General features: G+C 39.2%; 1 protein-coding gene across 2 annotated transcripts in view; it reads left to right on the plus strand.

The window, feature by feature from the left end:
* Positions 1 to 23,470, plus strand: part of LOC136875372 (adenosine deaminase) — a 153,918-nt gene that overhangs the window by 51,596 nt on the left and 78,852 nt on the right. For both annotated transcript variants that reach the window (XM_067148927.2, XM_068228471.1), the window contains exon 5: positions 19,195 to 19,398. In XM_067148927.2, coding sequence (XP_067005028.1) covers positions 19,195 to 19,398 — 204 coding nt within the window. The remainder of the gene's footprint in view (positions 1 to 19,194; positions 19,399 to 23,470) is intronic.

Genomic DNA, 23,470 nt, shown 5'->3' on the forward strand with positions numbered 1-23,470 from the left:
CTTAAGTAATGTTGTATTTGCAGTACTAAGTGTACCTCATAGTAACTCTCCCACAGAAAGAGTTTTCAGTGTTGTTAGGAAAAATCAGACAGAATTCAGGCCTACAGTAAGTACATCTACACTGGAATCGCTTATGGTTCTGAAGAAGTAAGTATAAATAACCACCTAATCGATACTTTATTAATGCCTCAGGCAAAATTGAATAAAATTAAAACTTACAGGACATGTTTCGACCACTTAGTGGTCCTCTTCAGCTGTATAAATAAAGAACTGAAAAGAAAAACATTGACAATAAGCACAAATAAAAGTTCTTTGGAGACTCCTTTGATAAAAATGGTGGTCGTCAGAATAGGTCATCTTGCCTTTCGTTCTTGTTTGGAAAAGATGTTTATTCTGCGCTGTCTAGAGGGTCTGTCTTTGAGCGCGACCTGGTGAAGTAACGATGTGATACAGTTTGACAGTTCATGGAAAGCTCTGGAAAGAAGGGAAGTAGAGTTTCATCGTCATCTAAAATAACATGTGAGGGAGGAGGGAGATTGGGCTGTGCTTCTGCGATGTCGTGTTTGATTATATCTCTTGTTCGTCTAGTCTGTTTCATGTCTACCCATTCTAAGTATTTGCTAATATTCTCATATAAGATGTTTTTATGCTCGTTGTTTTCGTTGAGATTCTCTTCACCGTTTTCCAATTTATCAAGAACGATGTGGATGTTTTCCAGGTTGTTCATAAGATTACCTTTATTAATCATACAGATAATTTGAAGGTCCTGTTTTATATTGGTGAATTTGTGGTTGGACTCTTTCATATGGTTCTGAAAGCGAAAATGTCATCTCAGGGGGTAGTATGTTACAAGGAAACCTACACCGAAAAGCAGCTGCTGGGTGCGAAACAAGCTACAAAGAATTTTTTATCGCAGAACTAACAGGTAATGAGCAAATTTTATTGTGTAATATGATATACTTTAGAATAGATTGCTGTAGGAAAGGGCAAACGGGGTGCTTTGGATTTGACCCGTAGAAGTTTTTTCTGGGGGGGGTTGCGTGAGTTAAAAATGGGATTACTGATAACCCACTTCAAAGGTTGGTACCTCTGCTTTTTGTAAGACATTTGGAATGTTTTCGTTCAATACTGCATCTACTGTACAATTGAATTGATAAGTCAATAAATAGAGTACCGTAAAACATAGGAATACAGTATAGCCTTCCTGTTTTAGTTTATTTTCAAAGTTATTCTGTGTTACCTGACATTTTTTGTGATCTGACATACTCCAGGTCCCGTTTAGGTCGGATAATCGAGACTCTACTGTATTTAAAGTTAAAAATTTCATTGTTCCATATTGAAGAATATTACAGTTAAAATTGAAATAATTGATAAAGAGATTCAACCTATTCAATACAAAAGAATAAGAAATGTAGTGAATTACATTCCCATTTAATAATAAGTAGAAATGGTACCGGTTTCGACCCTAGTCCAGGTCATCATCAGCCGATTAAAGCATGAAAAACAATGCATAGGAAAAGGAAATGAAAGATCAAGTACAGTCCGGATTAGTAGAAGAGGCGATATAAAAATGAACGGGGGTAGACACTGTAAAACTCAGAAGAAATAAAATGCAACTTCACTCGAAAGAAACAGTGCGCAATTCTCTGAGCGGCAGCATGGCACACGCAGCGCTAGGCAAAGTTCCACAATGTTTACGAATAGCGGAGAACGGTTAAATGAGCCAGTTTTTAAACACTGTCAGGCACAAAGTCACATCACAATCGAACACATACGCAGATCCATAATCGTGCAGGAGTTGAAGACGAGTAGATCCATTGAAGCAACTTGCCAGCTCCCGGTGATCAGCGCGACACATTCAACATTAGGCACTGTGGTTTCAAACGCCGAAGTAAAATGGAGAATAGCTTGAAGATCCAGTAATTTTCCTCTGTCGCGGGAAAGTAATTATATAGATAAATATAATACAATTCAATATAATTGAATAAGTAAGTAATTGTGCTCCTATAGAATACTTAGAACAGTTGACGTGAAGAAACAATTGTGAAGAGAAAAAAATATAGTAAAAAGCGCAATACCGGAAACAAATGAAAACATATATGCACAGTGCGCAATCTTTTAAAACGTAAAAAATTCAGGTCTTGATTGAAGTAGTCGAAATTGGCGCAAGGCAGGAGTTGAGTATGAATGAGAAGAACCGAAATGAAGGTGGAATTTTTTTAAAGAAAAGATTTCAAAATATCGAGGTTTTTCTGTATCTGAATGTCAGCACAAGGTGTTCTGGTAGTGATATTCATTTTCTCATTAATATGTCTTCCTTTTGTATATATGGTGCTACTCTTCTCAGCTCTAACTATCTGGTTCGCTTTTCTGACAAACTTCTTGCGTTCTGATACGTATGTGTATTCTTTGACATGGCTATCATGGTTTGTTTTATATCACCATGTGGCATTCTGCTTGACTCTATTTTTTTATTTTGTGGCCTGTCTTGGTTCATTCTGTTGTTATCCATGTGACATTATTTATATTAGCTATTTTTTTCTTGGTGTCACAACTCAGTACATTGATCTGCGTCTTACTATCATTGAGTGTCTGTATTGAGTGAACAAGTTCTACTGCACCGCAGAAGTGTGTTACTTCGACTTCATTTTCCGGTTCATGTTGTGGAGGTCTCTATCTGATTATTCATGTACCAGTTTGCTATCTGATGTTCCCACTATGTGGTTGTGTATCGGAAAAGCAAGTGCATGTATTGACGATGTGAATTGGGCCTCCGATCTTGTGTGGGTTTGGCTTTGCATATCCGCGTGAGACATTATTTATGAATCGTACTTCTACATTTTTGCGTTTCTTCTCACTGTTGTACTCTGTTATATGTTCCCTGTTCATTGGATCCGTATAACCTGTTGTGTGAGTGTTCGAATGTGAGATGTAGGATGCATATCATAATATTGCCTAGTTGTGTCATTTTTTTGTCCTTATCTTTGCATTTTCTTGGCCATTTGTATTTTTCTTTTGTGTGTGTGTTTCCTTAGCAACTCCTTGTTTATTCAGGGCAACATGCTTGCACGTGACCCTCCTTTTCTTTTGGTGTTGGATCCGGCCATTTTCACCTTTCCGCCTTCATCTTTTTTGAAGTTCGTTGGAAACCATTACTGTGAGTTGCATTTTATTTTATGAATATGTGTCGCGTTCGGTAAATACTTGTCCTGTTGAAACGAATATGATATATTGCTTTGGGCCAAGAGCTGCATAGTGCAACAAGGATATTTTGTTCTTAAGGTAACAATTTCTTTCCCTATATCTATAAAAGAACATGTCCTGACTGACTGACTGACTGACTGATTCATCATCGCTGAGCCAAAACTACTGGACATAAAGAAATGAAATTTTGAGGATACATTTATATTACAATGTAGGTGCTCACTAAGGGAGGATTTTTTAATATTCCATCACTAAGGGGGTGAATTTTTAAAATGATTGTATCTATATCTCAAAACTTTAAAAGTTTACAGGTGTAAAAATTGGTATTTGGAATCTCCTTTAAAAATAAAGAAACACGTATTTTTGTTTTTTTGTTTTTGGATAATCCCAATAGGAGGGATGAAAAAGGGTTGAATACCTTTAATGAGGATACTTATATCTCAGAAAATGAAGATATTACAGACCTGAAAGTGGGTATTTTGGATGTCCTTTAAAAATGAAGAAACATGTCTTTTTTTGTTTTTGGAAAATCCAATGAATGGGGGTGAAACCAGAGTGCAAATTGGGGTGAATATTTAGAACGACTATATCTACAGTATATCTCGGAAATGTAAAATGTTACAACCGTAAAAATTGGTATTTGGAATCTCCTGTAAAAGTAAAGAAACACAGGTGATTTGTTTCTGGAAACTCCACTAAAGGGGAACTGAAAAGTGGTTAAATTTTAAAATGAGCATTTATACAATATATCTCAAATACTTAACATGTTACAGAAGTGAAAAATGGTAATTTTTTTATCTCTATTAAAAATAAAGAAACACATATTTTTTTTTTTGTTTTCGAAAAAGAAACACTTGGGTGGGGGTAAAAGTGACTGAAAATGGAGTTGAATTCTTTTAATTAGGATACTGATATCTCAAAAATTGAAGATGTTACAGACGTAAAATTAGGCAATTGGAATCTTCTTTAAAAATAAAGAAATGTGTATTTTTTATTTCGGAAATCCACTTAAAGGGGGGGGGGGGAATTGAAAAAATATTTGAATTATTTGTATGAAGATACTATTATCTCAAAATTGAAAGATTTTGCAGACGTGAAAATTGGTATTTCGAATCTGCTTTAAAAGTAAAAGCCAATGGGGTGGGGGTGAAAGAATTGAAAAATTGTTTTAATTGTATGAGGATACTTATATCTAATAAAAACTAATGTTGTTACAGACGTGAAAAATGGTATTTGGATCTCCTTAAAAACAAAGAAGAACGTGTTTTTGGGGGGAAATCATCTTGGGGTGAAAAAGAGTTGAATTCCTTTTATGAGAACACATATCTCAGAAACTGAAGTTATTAAAGTCGTGATAATTGGTATTTAGAAGATCCTTTACTATTAAAGAAACAAATTTTTTTGCCGGAAACTTCACTTGGGGGGGAGGGGGTGGTATGAAACAAAGTGAAAAAAAGTTCATTCATTTTATGGGGATCCTTATATTTCAGAACTGAAGGTAATAGACGTGAACGTTGGTATTTGGAATCTCCTCTAGACATAAAGAAACAAGCCTTTTGGGGGGGCATCAACTTAACGGCGATGGGGTGAAAAAGGAGTTGAGACCAATTGATTTTACTGTTTACAATGTACTTATTCTGATTATAAACCGATCATTTTTAATCTTTCCTGGGTTCGTTTCCAAGAGCCATCTTTTCCTTTGGAGAACTTAAAGTTAGATTACAGCAGATTGATTCTCCTGGCATATAAATAAAAATTTAAAAACGTTTGAAATAAACGATAGGAATGATAATGACCATGCAGTTGTTCACCTCTATAATAAGGTCAGTAATGTCCGGAAATATATCATTCGTATCACCAGAAATCCCGCATACTTGCCTATGCGCGACAATGGTGCTGGTTACATTGTCAGCAGTGACAATGGCAGCAGATGTAATTTACCACCAAGTAGCGGTCTTACATCTTGCTGTCGGGTCCAGAACATCATTACTAATAATAATTGTACCAGGAGGTACACCCCAACGCCGCACATTTAAATTCAGCGCCTAAACAAACTCCTCTATTGGCAAAACAGTGAAACTGAAACTACACGAACTTAGAACTTTACTCAGAAGATGTCAGCGCAGAAATATGATGTAATTTAGTTATTGTGCAGTTGCCTAAACTGAGTGAAATTCTCCTTGTTTTGTTTGCCATTCATCAAGAAGTTTGGACATTCTTCCACAGATGGCACTACTAAAAACTATGATCACGCACCCTGGTGCGAGGTGTAAGAAGTTATAATTTAAAGAAGTTTTGTATTTCTAGGTTTTTGTAACTGAATGATGTTCATTAATTTTTGGGTTGGTAATATTTCCTTTTTATTTCTGCCAGTTTTGAATCTAGCCAGTCCCAAATTTCTGTAATTAATTTTCAACCTATCACAGGTTTCTTGTTCGACTCTTAGTGTAACTTTAAAACTGACCAATTAAAATGAGAGGGTGTGGCTGGTTTCGTCTTGAATGATCTCGTACCTTCCCTGAGGGTTTATAAACTGCGGCTTTTCACGTTTCTTGGCCAATTGATCGTCGTCGGTCTTATGGTATGTGGTAAGCAGGAGGCGGGCGGACTCTTTCGTCTGCAGCTAGAACATCTACAAGGTAATGGCCACATAACTTATATCTTTCTTGCTAGCTCCGCAGTTTAAAACCGAGGGAAAGGTCCGATTCTTTAGTATGCAACAACTTTTCTAAAATGTAACTTTCTTCCGGCTCATGTAAAAACATAAAATCTTTAACTGTAAACCGGGGATAGCGAGTGAAGTACCCTCTCGAGCTCCCGTTCATCTTGGTTTGAGGTGACTACGTTTTCTAACTGTTTTCCTACTGTAATTGGTTAATGTAATTTCTATACGAGTCATCTCAGTGGTTTGGGAATAGCCCCTGTTTCTTCGGCCTAGAGCCCCTTAGGTTTTTTGGTGTTCATATCTAGGAGTGCAAGTTACGCCTCCATTCATTTTGTTTTTCGGGCCAGTTACTTAACCTTTTCTCTTCCGCAAAGGCCCTATAGGTTGGGTACGAGATACCCCTGTTTGAAATTGTAAGTTGTGCTTTGAAAGGCCAGAGATTGTGAGCTGATGTTGCCTTGCGTAGGCTTGAGAAACTGAGAGCCTGTTAGCTCTTTTCCAAATTTTTTTAATTGTAAAGAGTGCCTCTAGAAGGCTGGATATTCGATTTTGGGAGCAAGTGCTCCATGAATTAGGGGATTTCTGCCCTTAACCAAATAATTCTTCTTCCATTTGTAATACTGTAAAGCTAGGGGCTTAAAGCCCAAAGTGTTAAGGTTCCGAATCTTGGATTTTCCTAATCTGGTTTCTAGTTTGGCATTGTACCTGATTGTTCTGTTTCCCTTTTGGAAATTTGTGAAGTTTGTTTTTTTTATAATGAAAAAATATAACCTTTGTTAAAGGTTAATTCAATTCTTGACATTGTAGTTAGACCCATTCACCCCAGCACCTTCTTTCACCTCTGCGTTCCACGGAAACCCTGGAACAATAATAATAATAATAATAATAATAATAGAAACCTAAATTCAACTAATATCACCCACTCCAATAATAATAATAATAATAATAATAATAATAATAATAATAATAATAATAATAATAATAATAATACCCGTGTGGGGATTTACCAGTTACCTCCATCGGGCGCGTCTCATTGGAATTGGGGAAGCTCGCTGGCTCTGCCGCCAGCAGAGTCAAAGGGTAGTAGGGAAATAAAATACCACCGTGAAAAAACTGGTCCCTTGCCAGGGTTACGGCGAAGACTGGTAAATGACCAGAAGCCAGAAAGCATCTTGAGGCAACCTCTAGGGCTAACAACCGTAGCTGTAAAAGGATGGGTACCCGTCCACAGCAAAGTCAAGTCAAAAAGCATGATGGCACAACATTTCAAGAAACATACCCCAGGGGGTAAATCTTCGGATAAATCCCTCGTCGTGAACGCCACGGTGCAGAGTCTCGTTCGGATTCTGGGGAGACTCGACATCATGCAAGAGACGAGTTGGAGTGTTTCGGTGTACCCCGAAAAGTCAAAAACTCAGGCCAAAATCTAAAACCTTTCTAGCAACTTTCAACATAAATTCACTTACACAAACTGGCAAGCTGAAAACCCTCACCAAAGCTCTTCACGAAAATCAGATATCCATAATGGCCCTAGAGAAAACAAGGTACCCAGATGAAGAGATTTTTGAATCCTAAGGCTAACGATTTTTCAAGAGCAAAGCGCAAAGGGGAATCCTCAATGGAGCTGTGATGCTTGGAACCGCGTTTGCTGTTAGAACCAAGATCCTTAAATCAGTTGCAAATTTCGAACCTGTGAATGACAGATTGTCTATACTCACAATTAAATGCGCGAACAAAACCTACGCCCTAGTTAATGCACATGCTCCTACAAACGATAAGAACAAGTCTGATCCAGACGAAGTTGATAATTTCTGGGACCTTCTGGATGAAAAATTAAACAAAATCCCCAAACACCCTGTCAAGCTTCTTTTGGGTGACTTCAATGCCCAACTAAGTCGTGAACAGAAGTACAAGAAAGTTATAGGAAATTACCCTGCTCACAAAAGAACCAATCCCAACGGCAAAAGACTGGTGTCCATTTACGAAATTCACAACCTGCAGGTCATGTCGACCCACTTTCGCCATCTACCCAGAAAGCAAATGACTTGGCGTTGTCCCATCCAAGCTCTCGGAGAGTTCCAAATTGATCATGTTGCAATCTCCAGGAGAAACAGCCCTGAGATTATGAATGTCAAGGTAAAGAAAGGCATCAATGTGGCCTCAGGTCATTATATGTCTCTTATCAAATTCAAACCAATTCCCACAAACATAAGGAAGACAACCAAACAGATAACATGCTTCGACAATGATAAACTTCGGCAAAGGGTCGAGGAGTTCCAGGAGAAGGCTAGACCAAATGACTGTGACTTTAACAACACCAAAAGTCTCCTTGTTGAGGCCGCCAAAGACGTTGCAGAAATCAAGAGAAGCAAAAAGCATGCCTGGTGGAATGGTACCTGCGAATCAGTCCTCCAAGAAAGACTCAATGCGTGGAAACAGTACTACTCTACGAAATCAGAAAATGATTGGAAAACCTACAAAACCCAACGTGCCCAAGCAGCTAGGGTGTTCAGAACTGAGAAACGTAAATACGAAAAACCTCTCATTGAAAAGATAGAATAAAACTTTAGGAAGAATGAAAGCAGAGAGTACTACAGAGCCTTCAAACGCAAACTCACTGGCTATAAACCACCATCTCTATGCTTTGAGCAAAAGGACGGCACACTGGCGACGTCAAATGAAGAAAATTGCAGCATTCTGGCAGATTACTTCAAGAATTTACTTAATTGCTCTAAACCGCAAAGCGCCATTGAGACCAAGGAACCCTTATTCAGGTACCCAGATTCCAGACCACCCGACAGAGATGAAATCAAGCGCCACATTGTCCTTCTGAAAAATAACAAAGCGCCGGGGGAAGACTCAGTAGTAGCAGAACTATGGAAATATGCCCCAGGGGAATCACTTGATATCTTGCAAAAGCAAATAGAAGAAATTTGGAACAAGGAGACCCTACCCGAAGATTGGAAAATAGCTTTGATCCATCCATTAAACAAAAAAGGCAGCATGAAGAACATCAACAACTACAGAGGAATATCTTTGCTACCCGTGACTTACAAAATTCTATCACTTGCCATCCTGGAGCGTTTGGAAGCACAAGTCGAACATCAAATAGGTGAATACCAAGGAGGGTTCAGAAAAGGTCGCTCAACAGCTGAACAGACCCAAAATCTCAAAACGATCATCAGATATTGTACACTAAGGTCCAAGCAGTATGTGTCTGTCTTTGTGGACTTTAAAAAAGCGTACGACTCCATTGACCGGGAAGTCCTGCTAAATTGCAAGTTATGAATCTCATTCCGTATTGACGGTTATCACTTTACAAAAGAAAATATTTATAAAATCCTCCTATCAATACAATTCAAGTCATCTGTTAGATGAAGCAAAGTCTATACATGTTTCAGCCTAATCTCAAGGCCATCTTCAGTAGTAAAACAATGATTACATAATATACAAATTAAAAAACGTAATGATGTGAAGTGACAGTGATCATGATTAGTGAGTTAAAAACACATTGAGGTGCAAAGTCCTCTCGTCTAATAGATCTTGCTGACTGTTAAATAAAACACTATGCTGAGGAGTGTAGTGAGACCGTCAATACTACGAATAAAACGTGTAACATCTGTAATGAGAAAAAAGGAATGTATGAGTGGATGAAGAACAAGTTAAAAATGATGTACCAAAAGAAAACTCATATGACTTACTTGTAACAAAAAGTTGTCGTCTCGAATGGAGATGACCTTGTCGGTCTCAAGTCACATTGACAACTAAGCCTGTGTGTGGCTTACTCCATTACCCCTCCCAACCACATCGACACAGATACACAGTAAGCCACACACAGGCTTAGTTGTCAATGTGACTTGAGACCGACAAGGTCATCTCCATTCGAGACGACAACTTTTTGTTACAAGTAAGTCATATGAGTTTTCTTTTAAAACATCATTTTTAACTTGTTCTTCATCCACTCATACATTCCTTTTTTCTCATTACAGATGTTACACGTTTTATTCGTAGTATTGACGGTCTCACTACACTCCTCAGCATAGTGTTTTATTTAACAGTCAGCAAGATCTATTAGACGAGAGGACTTTGCACCTCAATGTGTTTTTAACTCACTAATCATGATCACTGTCACTTCACATCATTACGTTTTTTAATTTGTTTGTATATTATGAAATCATTGTTTTACTACTGAAGATGGCCTTGAGATTAGGCTGAAACATGTATAGACTTTGCTTCATCTAACAGATGACTTGAATTGTATTGATAGGAGGATTTTATAAATATTTTCTTTTGTAAAGTGAAGTCCTGCTAAACATCTTAAATGAATTTGGAGTTGATTTGAAACTGCTGGCATTAATTAGAGCCACCCTGACTGATACAAAATCCATGGTGAAGTTCCACGGATGTCTCTCGCATTCCTTTGACATCAAAACAGGATTCCGACAAGGTGATGGGCTATCCCGGATACTCTTCAACTGTGTTCTTGAAAAGATCATCAGAACCTGGCGGGTGAGATTACAGGAAACCAACTACAGTCCATTGAGAATAGGAACCAAATTCAAGGGGATCGCAACAGACTGCTTGGCATTGCCGATGATATTGCTGTTCTCTCAAACGACATAGAGACCGCTAGAGCTCAAGTTGAAATTTTAAAGGAAATTGCCGAACAAACTGGTTTGCAGATATCGTTCGAGAAAACAGAAGTAATGACTAACATCAAAGAGGCTCCACCAAAACTCTATACAAAATACGGGGACATCACCCGAGTAGACAAATTCAAATACCTGGGTGAGATCATCATGAAAAATGGACTGGACAAAGAAGCACTTCAGGAGCGAGTACGCAAACTGGAAATAGCCTACCAAACATCCCGCACAATCTACAACAAAAAATGCCTTTCCCAAAACACCAAGATACGTCACTATGAAACAGTTCTGAAGCCAGTAGTTCTATATGCAGCTGAAACCCTGTCCCTAAATGCCAACAAAGGACTCCTTGAAGAACTGGAGAAAAGAGAACGCAAAATTGTGAGAGGAATCTTGGGATCAAAGTACAGAAATGGAATCCATCAAAAGAGATCCAACAAGGAAGTCTACAGCAAAATAGAGAAAATTACCGACACAATCAGAAAAAGACTGGCACGACTTTACGGTCATCTGAAAAGAATGGACGGAAGAAAGTTAACTAGAGAAATCTTTCACTTTTTTGATTCAAACCCCAAAACCACAATTCCCTGGTTTAGAAATACCAAAGAAGACCTGCAAATGCTACATATCTCAGCTGAAGACGCCCTTAACAGAGATCTCTTCCGCAAGAAAATATTGACGAACGGGCTAAACCGAGACGAGCAACCGAAGAGAAGATATGGTGCCCCTTGGACAGAGGAGCGTAAGCAGGCCCACTCACAAAGAATGAGGGAAATTTGGGCTCTAAAGAAGGCCAAGTTCAGTGTCAAATGCAACAAGACTTGACGTGGTCCTTGATGGCCCCAGCGAATTATATATATATGTATAATAATAATAATAATAATAATAATAATAATAATAATAATAATAATAATGTTCTGGACCGTCGTCAAAATTTGTGGACTGCACTGGAAGCGGGTCCTGGCCGGCTAATGACTACGAATGCAGTCCAGCCGCAGGATCAGTACCACCAAGGCACCCAAGACGACACCACGCCGGATCTCCTCAAGGATTTCATTCGTATTAAAAATGCTTATAGGAAAAGATGGCAAAGATTTAGGGACCCAACTGACCGGGTGGAATACCTGGAGCTAGCCCAGGAAGTACGAAACCGATTGCTGGAAAGAAGGATTGAAAAATGGGAGGAACTTTGCCATAATCTCTAAGAAAACGAGTCAGATTGTGAATTTTGGAGGATTATATATAAAATGTTAAGCATTCAATTATCAATTTCAGTATAATACCATAGCGAAGCACGGGTATCTTGCTAGTTCTGTATATTTTTATTCATGAACCTGTTGACTGGATCCTATTATGGGTAGACACAATGATATGATGATAGTGGAAATGTTTGTGTATTGATCTCGCGAGGCCTGTGTGTTCATTATTTTATTTGTTTCTGATTTTCTTGTGGGCATTGATATTATTTCAGTCTCCTAAATTTTATTTAATGAACTCTTAGTTTCATGGTTCATGTTTGTGGGTTACTGTAGTCACGTCCTAGTTCGTGAACCATGGGCAACGGCTGAGTGGCCTAGTAAGTGGTCCTGAGAGTCGGGATACCAGTTGCTATGGAATGGGAGTGGGCATATCGGACATATTCTGAGTCGTGGCCCTCCTTGTGCTCAGGCGGCTAGGACTACACAATTCACCGGTGGTCCACAACCCGTTAGAGGAGAGATCCTCACTTGGACTATGTGCAAGTAGGGCAACATCCTGCTTCATGAATTTACCGAGCTCAGAACACTTTAAGCAAGCCTCGGACCTATGGGAGTAATGGAGTCCCACTCCCATTTGACAGGCGAGGGACTCCTTGGAAACAACTTGGCGAACGAAATGGAATTCGATGGGGAGCTATCAATATTAATGGGGCTTATTGAAGAAAGAAGGTAGAACTTGCTGAGTCAGCAAAGAGGATGCATCTGGATGTGCTAGGAGTAAGTGATATTCGGGTAAGGGGAGATAAGGAGGAAGAGATAGGAGATTATAAAGTGTACTTGACGGGTGTTAGAAAGGGAATGGCAGAGTCTGGGGTAGGGCTCTTTATCAGGAATACCATTGCACGCAACATAGTTTCGGTTAGGCACGTAAGTGAGCGAATGATGTGGGTAGATTTGTCAGTTGGAGGAATTAGGACAAGAATTGTGTCCGTGTATTCACCATGTGAGGGTGCAGATGAGGATGAAGTTGACAAGTTTTATGAAGCATTGAGTGACATCGTGGTCAGGGTCAACAGCAAGGATAGAATAGTGCTAATGGGCGATTTCAAAGCGAGAGTTGGGAATAGAACTGAAGGATACGAAAGGGTGATTGGTAAATGTGGGGAAGATATGGAAGCTAATGGGAATGGGAAGCGTTTACTGGACTTCTGTGCTAGTATGGGTTTAGCTGTTACGAATACATTCTTCAAGCATAAGGCTATTCACCGCTACACATGGGGGCTAGGGGTACCAGATCCATAATAGACTATATCTTAACAGACTTTGAATTCAGGAAATCTTTTAGGAATGTACGAGTTTTTCGGGGATTTTTCGATGATACAGACCATTATCTGATCTGTAGTGAACTAAGTATCTCTAGGCCTAGGGTAGAGAAAGTGAAATCTGTCTGCAAACGAATAAGGGTAGAAAATCTCCAGGACGAGGAAATTAGACAGAAGTACATGGATATGATTAGTGAGAAGTTTCGAACAGTAGACAGTAAGCAGGTTCAGGATATAGAAAGTGAATGGGTGGCATACAGGGATGCTGTAGTAGAAACAGCAAGGGAATGCCTAGGAACAACTGTGTGTAAAGATGGGAAAAGGCGAACATCTTGGTGGAATGATGAAGTGAGAGCAGCCTGTAAACGTAAAAAGAAGGCTTATCAGAAATGGCTCCAAACAAGGGCCAAGGCAGACAGGGATTTGTACGTAGATGAAAGAAACAGAGTGAAACAAATAGTTGTTGAATCCAGAAAGAAGTCATGGGAAGATTTTGGTAATAACCTGGAAAGGTTAGGTCAAGCAACAGGGAAACCTTTCTGGACAGTAATAAAGAATCTTAGGAAGGGAGGGAAAAAGGAAATGAACAGTGTTTTGAGGAATTCAGGTGAACTCATAATAGATCCCAGGGAATCACTGGAGAGGTGGAGGATATATTGTGAACATCTTCTCAACCTGTAATCTTCCTGGTGGTGTTGCAAACAGCCAAGCTCATGGGGAGGAGGAAAATGATGTTGGTGAAATTATGCTTGAGGAAGTGGAAAGGATGGTAAATAAACTCCATTGTCATAAGGCAGCAGGAATAGATGAAATTAGACCTGAAATGGTGAAGTATAGTGGGAAGGCAGGGATGAAATGGCTTCATAGAGTAGTCAAATTAGCGTGGAGTGTTGGTAAGGTACCTTCAGATTGGACAAAAGCAGTAATTGCACCTATCTATAAGCAAGGGAACAGGAAGGATTGCATCAACTATCGAGGTATCTCATCGATTAGTATACCAGCAAAGTATTCACAGGCTTCTTGGAAGGGAGGGTGCGATCAGTGGTTGAGAGGAAGTTGGATGAAAACCAGTGTGGTTTCAGACCACAGAGAGGCTGTCAGGATCAGATTTTCAGTATGCGCCAGGTAATTGAAAAATGCCACGAGAGGAATAGGCAGTTGTGTTTATGTTTCGTAGATCTAGAGAAAGCATATGACAGGGTACCGAGGGAAAAGATGTTCGCTATACTGGGGGACTATGGAATTAAAGGTAGATTATTAAAATCACTCAAAGGCATTTATGTTGACAATTGGGCTTCAGTGAGAATTGATGGTAGAATGAGTTCTTGGTTCAGGGTACTTACAGGAGTTAGACAAGGCTGTAATCTTTCACCTTTGCTGTTTGTAGTTTACATGGATCATATGCTGAAAGGTATAAAATGGCAGGGAGGGATTCAGTTAGGTGGAAATGTAGTTAGGTGGAAATGTAGTAAGCAGTCTGGCCTATGCTGACGACTTGGTCTTAATGGCAGACTGTGCCGAAAGCCTGCAGTTTAATATCTTGGAACTTGAAAATAGGTGCAATGAGTATGGTATGAAAATTAGCCTCTCGAAGACTAAATTTATGTCAGTAGGTAAGAAATCCAACAGAATTGAATGCCAGATTGGTGATACAAAGCTAGAACAGGTCGATAATTTCAAGTATTTAGGTTGTGTGTTTTCCCAGGATGGTAATATAGTAAGTGAGATTGAATCAAGGTGTAGTAAAGGTAATGCAGTGAGCTCGCAGTTGCGATCAGCAGTATTCTGTAAGAAGGAAGTCAGCTCCCAGACGAAACTATCTTTACATCGGTCTGTTTTCAGACCAACTTTGCTTTATGGGAGCGAAAGCTGGGTGGACTCAGGATATCTTATTCATAAGTTAGAAGTAACAGACATGAAAGTAGCAAGAATGATTGTTGGTACAAACAGATGGGAACAATGGCAGGAGGGAACTCGGAATGAGGAGATAAAGGCTAATTTAGGAATGAACTTGATGGATGAAACTGTACGCATAAACCGGCTTCGGTGGTGGGGTCATGTGAGGCGAATGGAGGAGGATAGGTTACCTAGGAGAATAATGGACTCTGTTATGGAGGGTAAGAGAAGTAGAGGGAGACCAAGAGACGATGGTTGGACTCGGTTTGTAATGATTTAAAGATAAGAGGTATAGAACTAAATGAGGCCACAACACTAGTTGCAAATCGAGGATTGTGGCGATGTTTAGTAAATTCTCAGAGGCTTGCAGACTGAAAGCTGAAAGGCATAACAGTCTATAATGATAATATATGTATGTATGTGTATGTACTCTTAGTTTCTTACTCGGCATTATTATTGAAAGTGTAGGAGGGGCAGCCTTTTAAATCTTACCCTTTAGATTTGATAGGCTCGAGTTCAGTTCATGACTTTTTTTTTTGGTCATTTTCGACCTGGTCTATGCAAACTACGATAGGTAAGTACTTATTTATTGCCCCGTTACCTCTGGTTGATTGGAGCTTCCACTGATTTTTATTTTTAGATTTCTTTCTGCCCGTGTATGTGTTGTGTTTGCCGGTTGTTTATTCCTCGGTGCTCATTGTGCCCAACCCTACCGTGAGTATGCTATGAAGAATAACGTAGACTGGTCTTGCACAAGCACATACCTTATTGATCTAAATAGCAGAGAGGCGCTGCACATACTCGAAATTCAACTGCTGACATTCATAGGAAATGCTTATGAAGGACTTGGTCTCCCATGTCCAACTCCTGCAGCAAGTTATTACGACTCCGCAGTGTTCACGACCTAAAATCCATTCCCTCACCTAACATTTCCATTTTGCTGTGATAAACTAGCTGCCGATAACACCTCATCAACATTCACATCCATTAAAACAGCTGACTAGGAAAGTTGCATGTGCAAAGACTTGCACCATGTAAGTAGCATTGGTGCAACATTTCTTTGGGTATGCAAGTTTTCAAGTTGCTCTACATGAAAAAAAAAAAAAAGAAGGCAAACTTGCGTGCTGTGTGTGCCATTTTTCCACGTGCAACACAAAAGTGGCACGCAAGTTTTGTTGCATTGTGAATGATCGTAGGGCTCTTTATCAGGAATACCATTGCACGCAACATAGTTTCTGTTAGGCACGTAAATGAGCGAATGATGTGGATAGATTTGTCAGTTGGAGGAATTAGGACAAGAATTGTGTCCGGGTATTCACCATGTGAGGGTGCAGATGAGGATGAAGTTGACAAGTTTTATGAAGCATTTAGTGACATCGTGGTCAGGGTCAACAGCAAGGATAAAATAGTGCTAATGGGTGATTCAATGCGAGAGTTGGGAATATAACTGAAGGATACGAAAGGGTGATTGGTAAATGTGGGGAAGATATGGAAGCTAATGGGAATGAGAAGCGTTTGCTGGACTTCTGTGCTAGTATTTATTTAGCAGTTACGAATACATTCTTCAAGCATAAGGCTATTCACCGCTACACATGGGAGACTAGGGGTACCAGATCCATAATAGACTATAATATCTTAACAGACTTTGAATTCAGGAAATCTGTTAGGAATGTACGAGTTTTCCGGGGATTTTTCGATGATACAGACCACTATCTGATCTGTAGTGAACTAAGTATCTCTTGGCCTAGGGTAGAGAAAGTGAAATCTGTCTGCAAACGAATAAGGGTAGAAAATCTCCAGGACGAGGAAATTAGACAGAAGTACATGGATATGATTAGTAAGAAGTTTCGAACAGTAGACAGTAAGCAGGTTCAGGATATAGAAAGTGAATGGGTGGCATACAGGGATGCTGTAGTAGAAACAGCAAGGGAATGCCTAGGAACAACTGTGTGTAAAGATGGGAAAAGGCGAACATCTTGGTGGAATGATAAAGTGAGAGCAGCCTGTAAACTTAAAAAGAAGGCTTATCAAAAATGGCTCCAAACAAGGGCCGAGGCAGACAGGGATTTGTACGTAGATGAAAGAAACAGAGCAAAACAAATAGTTGTTGAATCCAGAAAGAAGTCATGGGAAGATTTTGGTAATAACCTGGAAAGGTTAGGTCAAGCAACAGGGAAACCTTTCTGGACAGTAATAAAGAATCTTAGGAAGGGAGGGAAAAAGGAAATGAACAGTGTTTTGAGGAATTCAGGTGAACTCATAATAGATCCCAGGGAATCACTGGAGAGGTGGAGGATATATTTTGAACATCTTCTCAACATGTAATCTTCCTGGTGGTGTTGCAAACAGCCAAGCTCATGGGGAGGAGGAAAATGATGTTGGTGAAATTATGCTTGAGGAAGTGGAAAGGATGGTAAATAAACTCCATTGTCATTAGGCAGCAGGAATAGATGAAATTAGACCTGAAATGGTGAAGTATAGTGGGAAGGCAGGGATGAAATGGCTTCATAGAGTAGTAAAATTAGCGTGGAGTGTTGGTAAGGTACCTTCAGATTGGACAAAAGCAGTAATTGCACCTATCTATAAGCAAAGGAGCAGGAAGGATTGCAACAACTATCGAGGTATCTCATTGATTAGTATACCAGGCAAAGTATTCACTGGTATCTTGGAAGGAAGGGTGCAATCAGTGGTTGAGAGGAAGTTGGATGAAAACCAGTGTGGTTTCAGACCACAGAGAGGCTGTCAGGATCAGATTTTCTGTATGTGCCAGGTAATTGAAAAATGCTACGAGAGGAATAGGCAGTTGTGTTTATGTTTCGTAGATCTAGAGAAAGCATATGACAGGGTACCGAGGGAAAAGATGTTCCCTATACTGGGGGACTATGGAATTAAAGGTAGATTATTAAAACCAATCAAAGGCATTTATGTTGACAATTGGGCTTCAGTGAGAATTGATGGTAGAATGAGTTCTTGGTTCAGGGTACTTACAGGGGTTAGACAAGGCTGCAATCTTTCACCTTTGCTGTTCGAAGTTTACATGGATCATATGCTGAAAGGTATAAAATGGCAGGGAGGGATTCAGTTAGGTGGAAATGTAGTAAGCAGTTTGGCCTATGCTGACGACTTGGTCTTAATGGCAGACTGTGCCGAAAGCCTGCAGTCTAATATCTTGGAATTTGAAAATAGGTGCAATGAGTATGGTATGAAAATTAGCCTCTCGAAGACTAAATTGATGTCAGTAGGTAAGAAATTCAACAGAATTGAATGTCAGATGGGTGATACAAAGCTAGAACAGGTCGATAATTTCAAGTATTTAGGTTGTGTGTTCTCCCAGGATGGTAATATAGTAAGTGAGATTGAATCAAGGTGTAGTAAAGGTAATGCAGTGAGCTCGCAGTTGCGATCAGCAGTATTCTGTAGGAAGGAAGTCAGCTCCCAGACGAAACTATCTTTACATCGGTCTGTTTTCAGACCAACCTTGCTTTATGGGAGCGAAAGCTGGGTGGACTCAGGATATCTTATTCATAAGTTAGAAGTAACAGACATGAAAGTAGCAAGAATGATTGCTGGTACAAACAGATGGGAACAATGGCAGGATGGTACTCGGAATGAGGAGATAAAGGCTAATTTAGGAATGAACTCGATGGATGAAGCTGTATGCATAAACCGGCTTCGGTGGTGGGGTCATGTGAGGCGAATGGAGGAGGATAGGTTACCTAGGAGAATAATGGACTCTGTTATGGAGGGTAAGAGAAGTAGAGGGAGACCAAGAGACGATGGTTAGACTCGGTTTCTAACGATTTAAAGATAAGAGGTATAGAACTAAATGAGGCCACAACACTAGTTGCAAATCGAGGATTGTGGCGACGTTTAGTAAATTCTCAGAGGCTTGCAGACTGAACGCTGAAAGGCATAACAGTTTATAATGATAATGTATGTAATGTATGAATGATCTTAAGTGTCTTTTTAGCAATAGGGAGACTCTACTTGGTCAAAACTTGATATGTGCTCCTTTATAATTCTTGGTATTTGCTGTCCTAACTGTTGTGATGCCCAGACAGTCTGTGGCTCCTGTAGCTATGATCATGGTTTCTTTTGCAGATGTAATACTGTTACCATAGACTTTCTCTTGCAGGTAGTTTTGGCGCACTGAAGAGGCTAACAGTTATAAACTACAGTCCTTAGCTTGCTGTTGTTGGTTTACAGCTAGTGTGAATGGAACTTTTCTCTTTTCTAAGCTAGACAACATTTTTTCTTTTCAGGACTGGGAGAAGTGATTCAGGCAGTGACGAGAGGTTTTCATAAGGGCGAAGAATTGTTTGGAATTAAAGTTCGAACCATTTTATGTTCTATTAATGGAATGGGTACTGCGAATGATGTATTGCAGCTATGCCAAAAGTTCCGTGGTGAAGGTGTCGTTGGAATGGACCTTGCTGGCAATTGTATGAGCGATCTTAAACCATACGGTAATGTCACCTCTTTAATGAATAGAACATATTAGTTTTCAGAGAATGCACAAGTTAAAACAACATTTATTGAAAGTTAAAACACTGGGCGAGTTGGCCATGCAGCTGTGAGCTTGCATCCAGGAGATAGTGGCTTTCGAACCCCACTGTTGGCAGCCCTGAAGATGATTTTCTGTGGTTTCCCATTTTCGCACCAGGCAAATGCTGGGGCTGTACCTTAAGGCCACGGCCGCTTCCTTCCCACTCCTAGCCCTTTCCTATCCCATCGTCGCCATAAGACCCATCTGTGTCGGTGCGACGTAAAGCAAATTGTATAAAAAAGTTAAAACATTGTTGACCATCATAATATGGGCATTATTTTCATTTTAATAGTGTGTACATGTGTTACTGATTGCTAGTGCTGGGTATTGTTGCTTGGGTCATCAGTCCATATACTTGTTTGATGCAGTTCTCCGTGCTACTCTACAATGAATGTTCATTATGTAGGAGGGTTAAGAGCAAGATTTTTTTTTTTTTTTTTTTTTTTTTTTTTTTTTTTTTTTTTTTTTTTTTTTGCCTCAGCTACTTAGCGGAATTCTTCATCATCAGTCTCTTCTTCAAGATTCCTCTTTGCTCTTCCTCAGGGTCATCCGGGATCCTGGTATGAAACCTGAATAAAGGCAGAAGGCCTGACACATAAAGGGTGTCTTGTGCAATGGAATGTAAATATTAAGTAAAGGAGTGGTTACGACTACAATATTATTAATAATTAAACAGTGAGTGTACTAAAGCATGCGACTGTAATCGCATTTATTCATACTTAAGACAACAAAGTGTGGGCGGACAGTTAGGTCGACAAACAAATCACAAAGGAATTCCTAATTATCTTGAGCAATTAATTCCATTACTGTCCAACAATGCGACTCTTCCTGTACATTGTCAAAAACTGTAAAGGTACAATGGCTGCTGGATACCATAAGAACTGGTCTGCATTAAATATAACATATTCCAATAAGACATTAGATATGAATTACAGCAAACTCTTGATTATCCCGAGACTGCACGAATAAACTATGTGACAGGTTTTGTAAAGAAAGTGAAGAGAAAAATGTGTTGAATTTGGACATGTAACTATTATCATTATCATTAGGTGATATTCTGGAACATTGTGAAAACGACGTGATTTGGACTTTTGGAACAGGGGATGTCTGCCCCTGTCGATTCTAGTAGTGTACTATGTTCGTAAGATGGAAAGTTTACAAGTAATGAAAATCATTGCAAGTCCGTATTGAAAGTATCTTATAACGAATGTAAGAAATTGATTTCACTTCCACCTATTCAATACATTTCAAAATATCGATGTTTAAGTTACAACATTATTAAAATTAGAGTTGAGACATGTTTCCCCCTTTCCTATGGGGCATCATCAGTTGTATCAAATACCTCAAATCCTACCAGGCACCTGGTTGAAAATTGTTCTAAAATTTGCTGGTAGTGTATCATACCACAATTCGACAGCTCCTTTCAACTAATAATCCAACATCCAAATACGCAAACAACAGAAGTACACTATCAACATTAAAATATTAGTCGAATGAAGAAGATATTAACGACATTACAGCAGTCCTCATCAAGTTATTAATTTAATCATTCAACATACAGTAGGTACGATTTGAAACCAACGTCTTTCTGCGCTAGGCACACCATTAATACAGAGAGAGCTCAACGGAGGTGGATGGGGTAATGACATTTTGGCGAACTTATTTGGTTGGTCTGCAGTAGAATAGATTTGCACAGCATAAGTGCTCAGGTTGAACTGCGACGTGTATGCAACGTTTGTCTGGGCTAGTCACAAACTATGAACGAATAACTTGTTTGCTAATCTTGACGTGCCAAGGGCACAGTATTGGAATGCTTTTCCTCATCATTTCGCACATAAACTTTTGTAGTTGTAGTAGTTGTTCTGTATTCATTTCCATCATTTTGTAATAATAATTTTAAATTAGCATCGACCATGGCTCCAGGCCAACAATATTATCATTTTTTCTTATATGACGGACTTTTTAAGTGAAGTTGTTCAGTGTATTCATCGGTGTGGTAGATTTTAATCAATTTGATACATAGCTAACAATGTGATTGTAAGTTTTTTAATGTATTCAATTTCACAGCAATTTTAGAACAATTTTCAACCAGGTGCCTCGTAGGATTTGAGGTATTTGATACGACTGATGACGTTCCATAGGAAAGGGCGAAACATGTCTCAACTCTAATTTTAATAATGTTATAACTTAAACGTCAACATTTTGAATTGTATTGAATAGGTGGAAGTGAAATAAATTTCTTACATTTATTCATCATCATCATTTCCCTTTATCCAGCTGTAGCTGGGTAGGGGAAATATGGTTGCTCTCCACTATCTTCGATCTTTCCACCACTCCTCCTCCAACACTGTGTCCCCGTCCTGGTTTCTTTCTATAATACTGTGTTGGATTGTGTCCTTCCATCTCCTCGTGATCGTCCCGGGCTTCCTTCCTTGCATTTGCATTTCCATCACCTTTATTGGCATTCTTTTGTCACTCATTTGCTTTATGTGCCCAAACCATCTTGGTTGGCTCTTCTATATTCTATCATTTATTTTTTTCCACTCCAATTTCTTCCTGGATTTTCTAATTCCTTATTTTGTCTCTTCTACTCTTCTGTATCATACTCCTCAAGAACTTAATTTCGGCTGCCTGTATTCAACTCTCATCCTTCTTTGTCATTGTCCAAGTTTTTGTTCCGTAAGTTGTTATGGGTACGTAATACATCTTGTACATAGTATCCTTTGCTTCCATTGGCACATCTTTGTCCCATAACATGTTTCTTACACTGTGATAGAAACAACTTCCAGCTTGAATCCTCTTACTAATATCAGCATCCAGTCGAGCATTCTCCATTAATTCCCTCTTCAGGTATTTGAACGTTTCCACTACTTCCAGGGGCTTGTCTGCAAGTCTAATCTGACCGTTCCCTCTTTCTCCCCTCTAGTTATAACAAGAGTTTTACTCTTTTCTACACTTATTTCCAATCCACATTCACCACATTAAACTGTTCTTGAACCTTCCCGATGTCTTCTCCCCAAATCTCAATATCATCAGCAAATAACAACATGTTCATTTCTCTTCTTCCATATGCTGCTTTTGCTGTTCTCATGATGTCATCCATTACTATTGTAAAGAGGATTGGTGATAGAATACTTCCTCCTCTCAGCCCATTAGTTATTTTGAACCAACTGGTCCTCCCAACTTGTGTTTGCACGCAACTACAACATTCCTTGTACATTGCCGTGATCATTTTTATTAATCCCTGTCCAATTCCTGTTTTCACCAGACTGTCCCAAACTTTAGTCCTGGGGACACTGACATATGCCTTTTCAATGTCAATGAATGTCATCACCATATCATTCCCATACTCCCATTGTTTTCCCATTAGTTGTCTCATAATGAAAATGGGCTCTATTGTTGACCTTCCACTTCTGAAACCAAACTGATTTTCCTGTATCTGATTCTCAACCCTCAACCTTATTCTACTTTCCAGTATCCTTTCCATTATCTTAGTAACATGGGATATTAGAGTAATTCCCCTGTAGTTCTTCAAAACTTTCTTATCCCCTTTCTTTAAAATTGGAGGAGGATAGGTTACCTAGGGGAATAATTGACTCTGTTATGGAGGGTAAGAGAAATAGAGGTAGACCAAGACGACGATGGTTAGACTCAGTTTCTAATGATTTAAAGACAAGAGGTATAGAACTAAATGAGGCCACAACACTAGTTGCAAATCGAGGATTGTGGCGACATTTAGTAAATTCACAGAGGCTTGCAGACTGAATGCTGAAAGGCATAACAGTCTATAATGATAATGTATGTATGTATTCCTTTTTGCCAATCCTCAGGGACCTCCTTATTCTCCCAGACATTCCTAAGAACCGGATATGTCCACTGCGGGCCTACAGCTGTCTTTATCATCTCCACTGAAATTTCATCTATTCGAGTAGTTTTTCCATTCTTTATCTTTCTTACTGCCATTTCAATTTCATTCATTGTAATTTCTTTAT

Source organism: Anabrus simplex, chromosome 6 (genome assembly GCF_040414725.1).
Source record: "Anabrus simplex isolate iqAnaSimp1 chromosome 6, ASM4041472v1, whole genome shotgun sequence".
NCBI classification, from domain to species: Eukaryota; Metazoa; Arthropoda; class Insecta; order Orthoptera; family Tettigoniidae; genus Anabrus; species Anabrus simplex.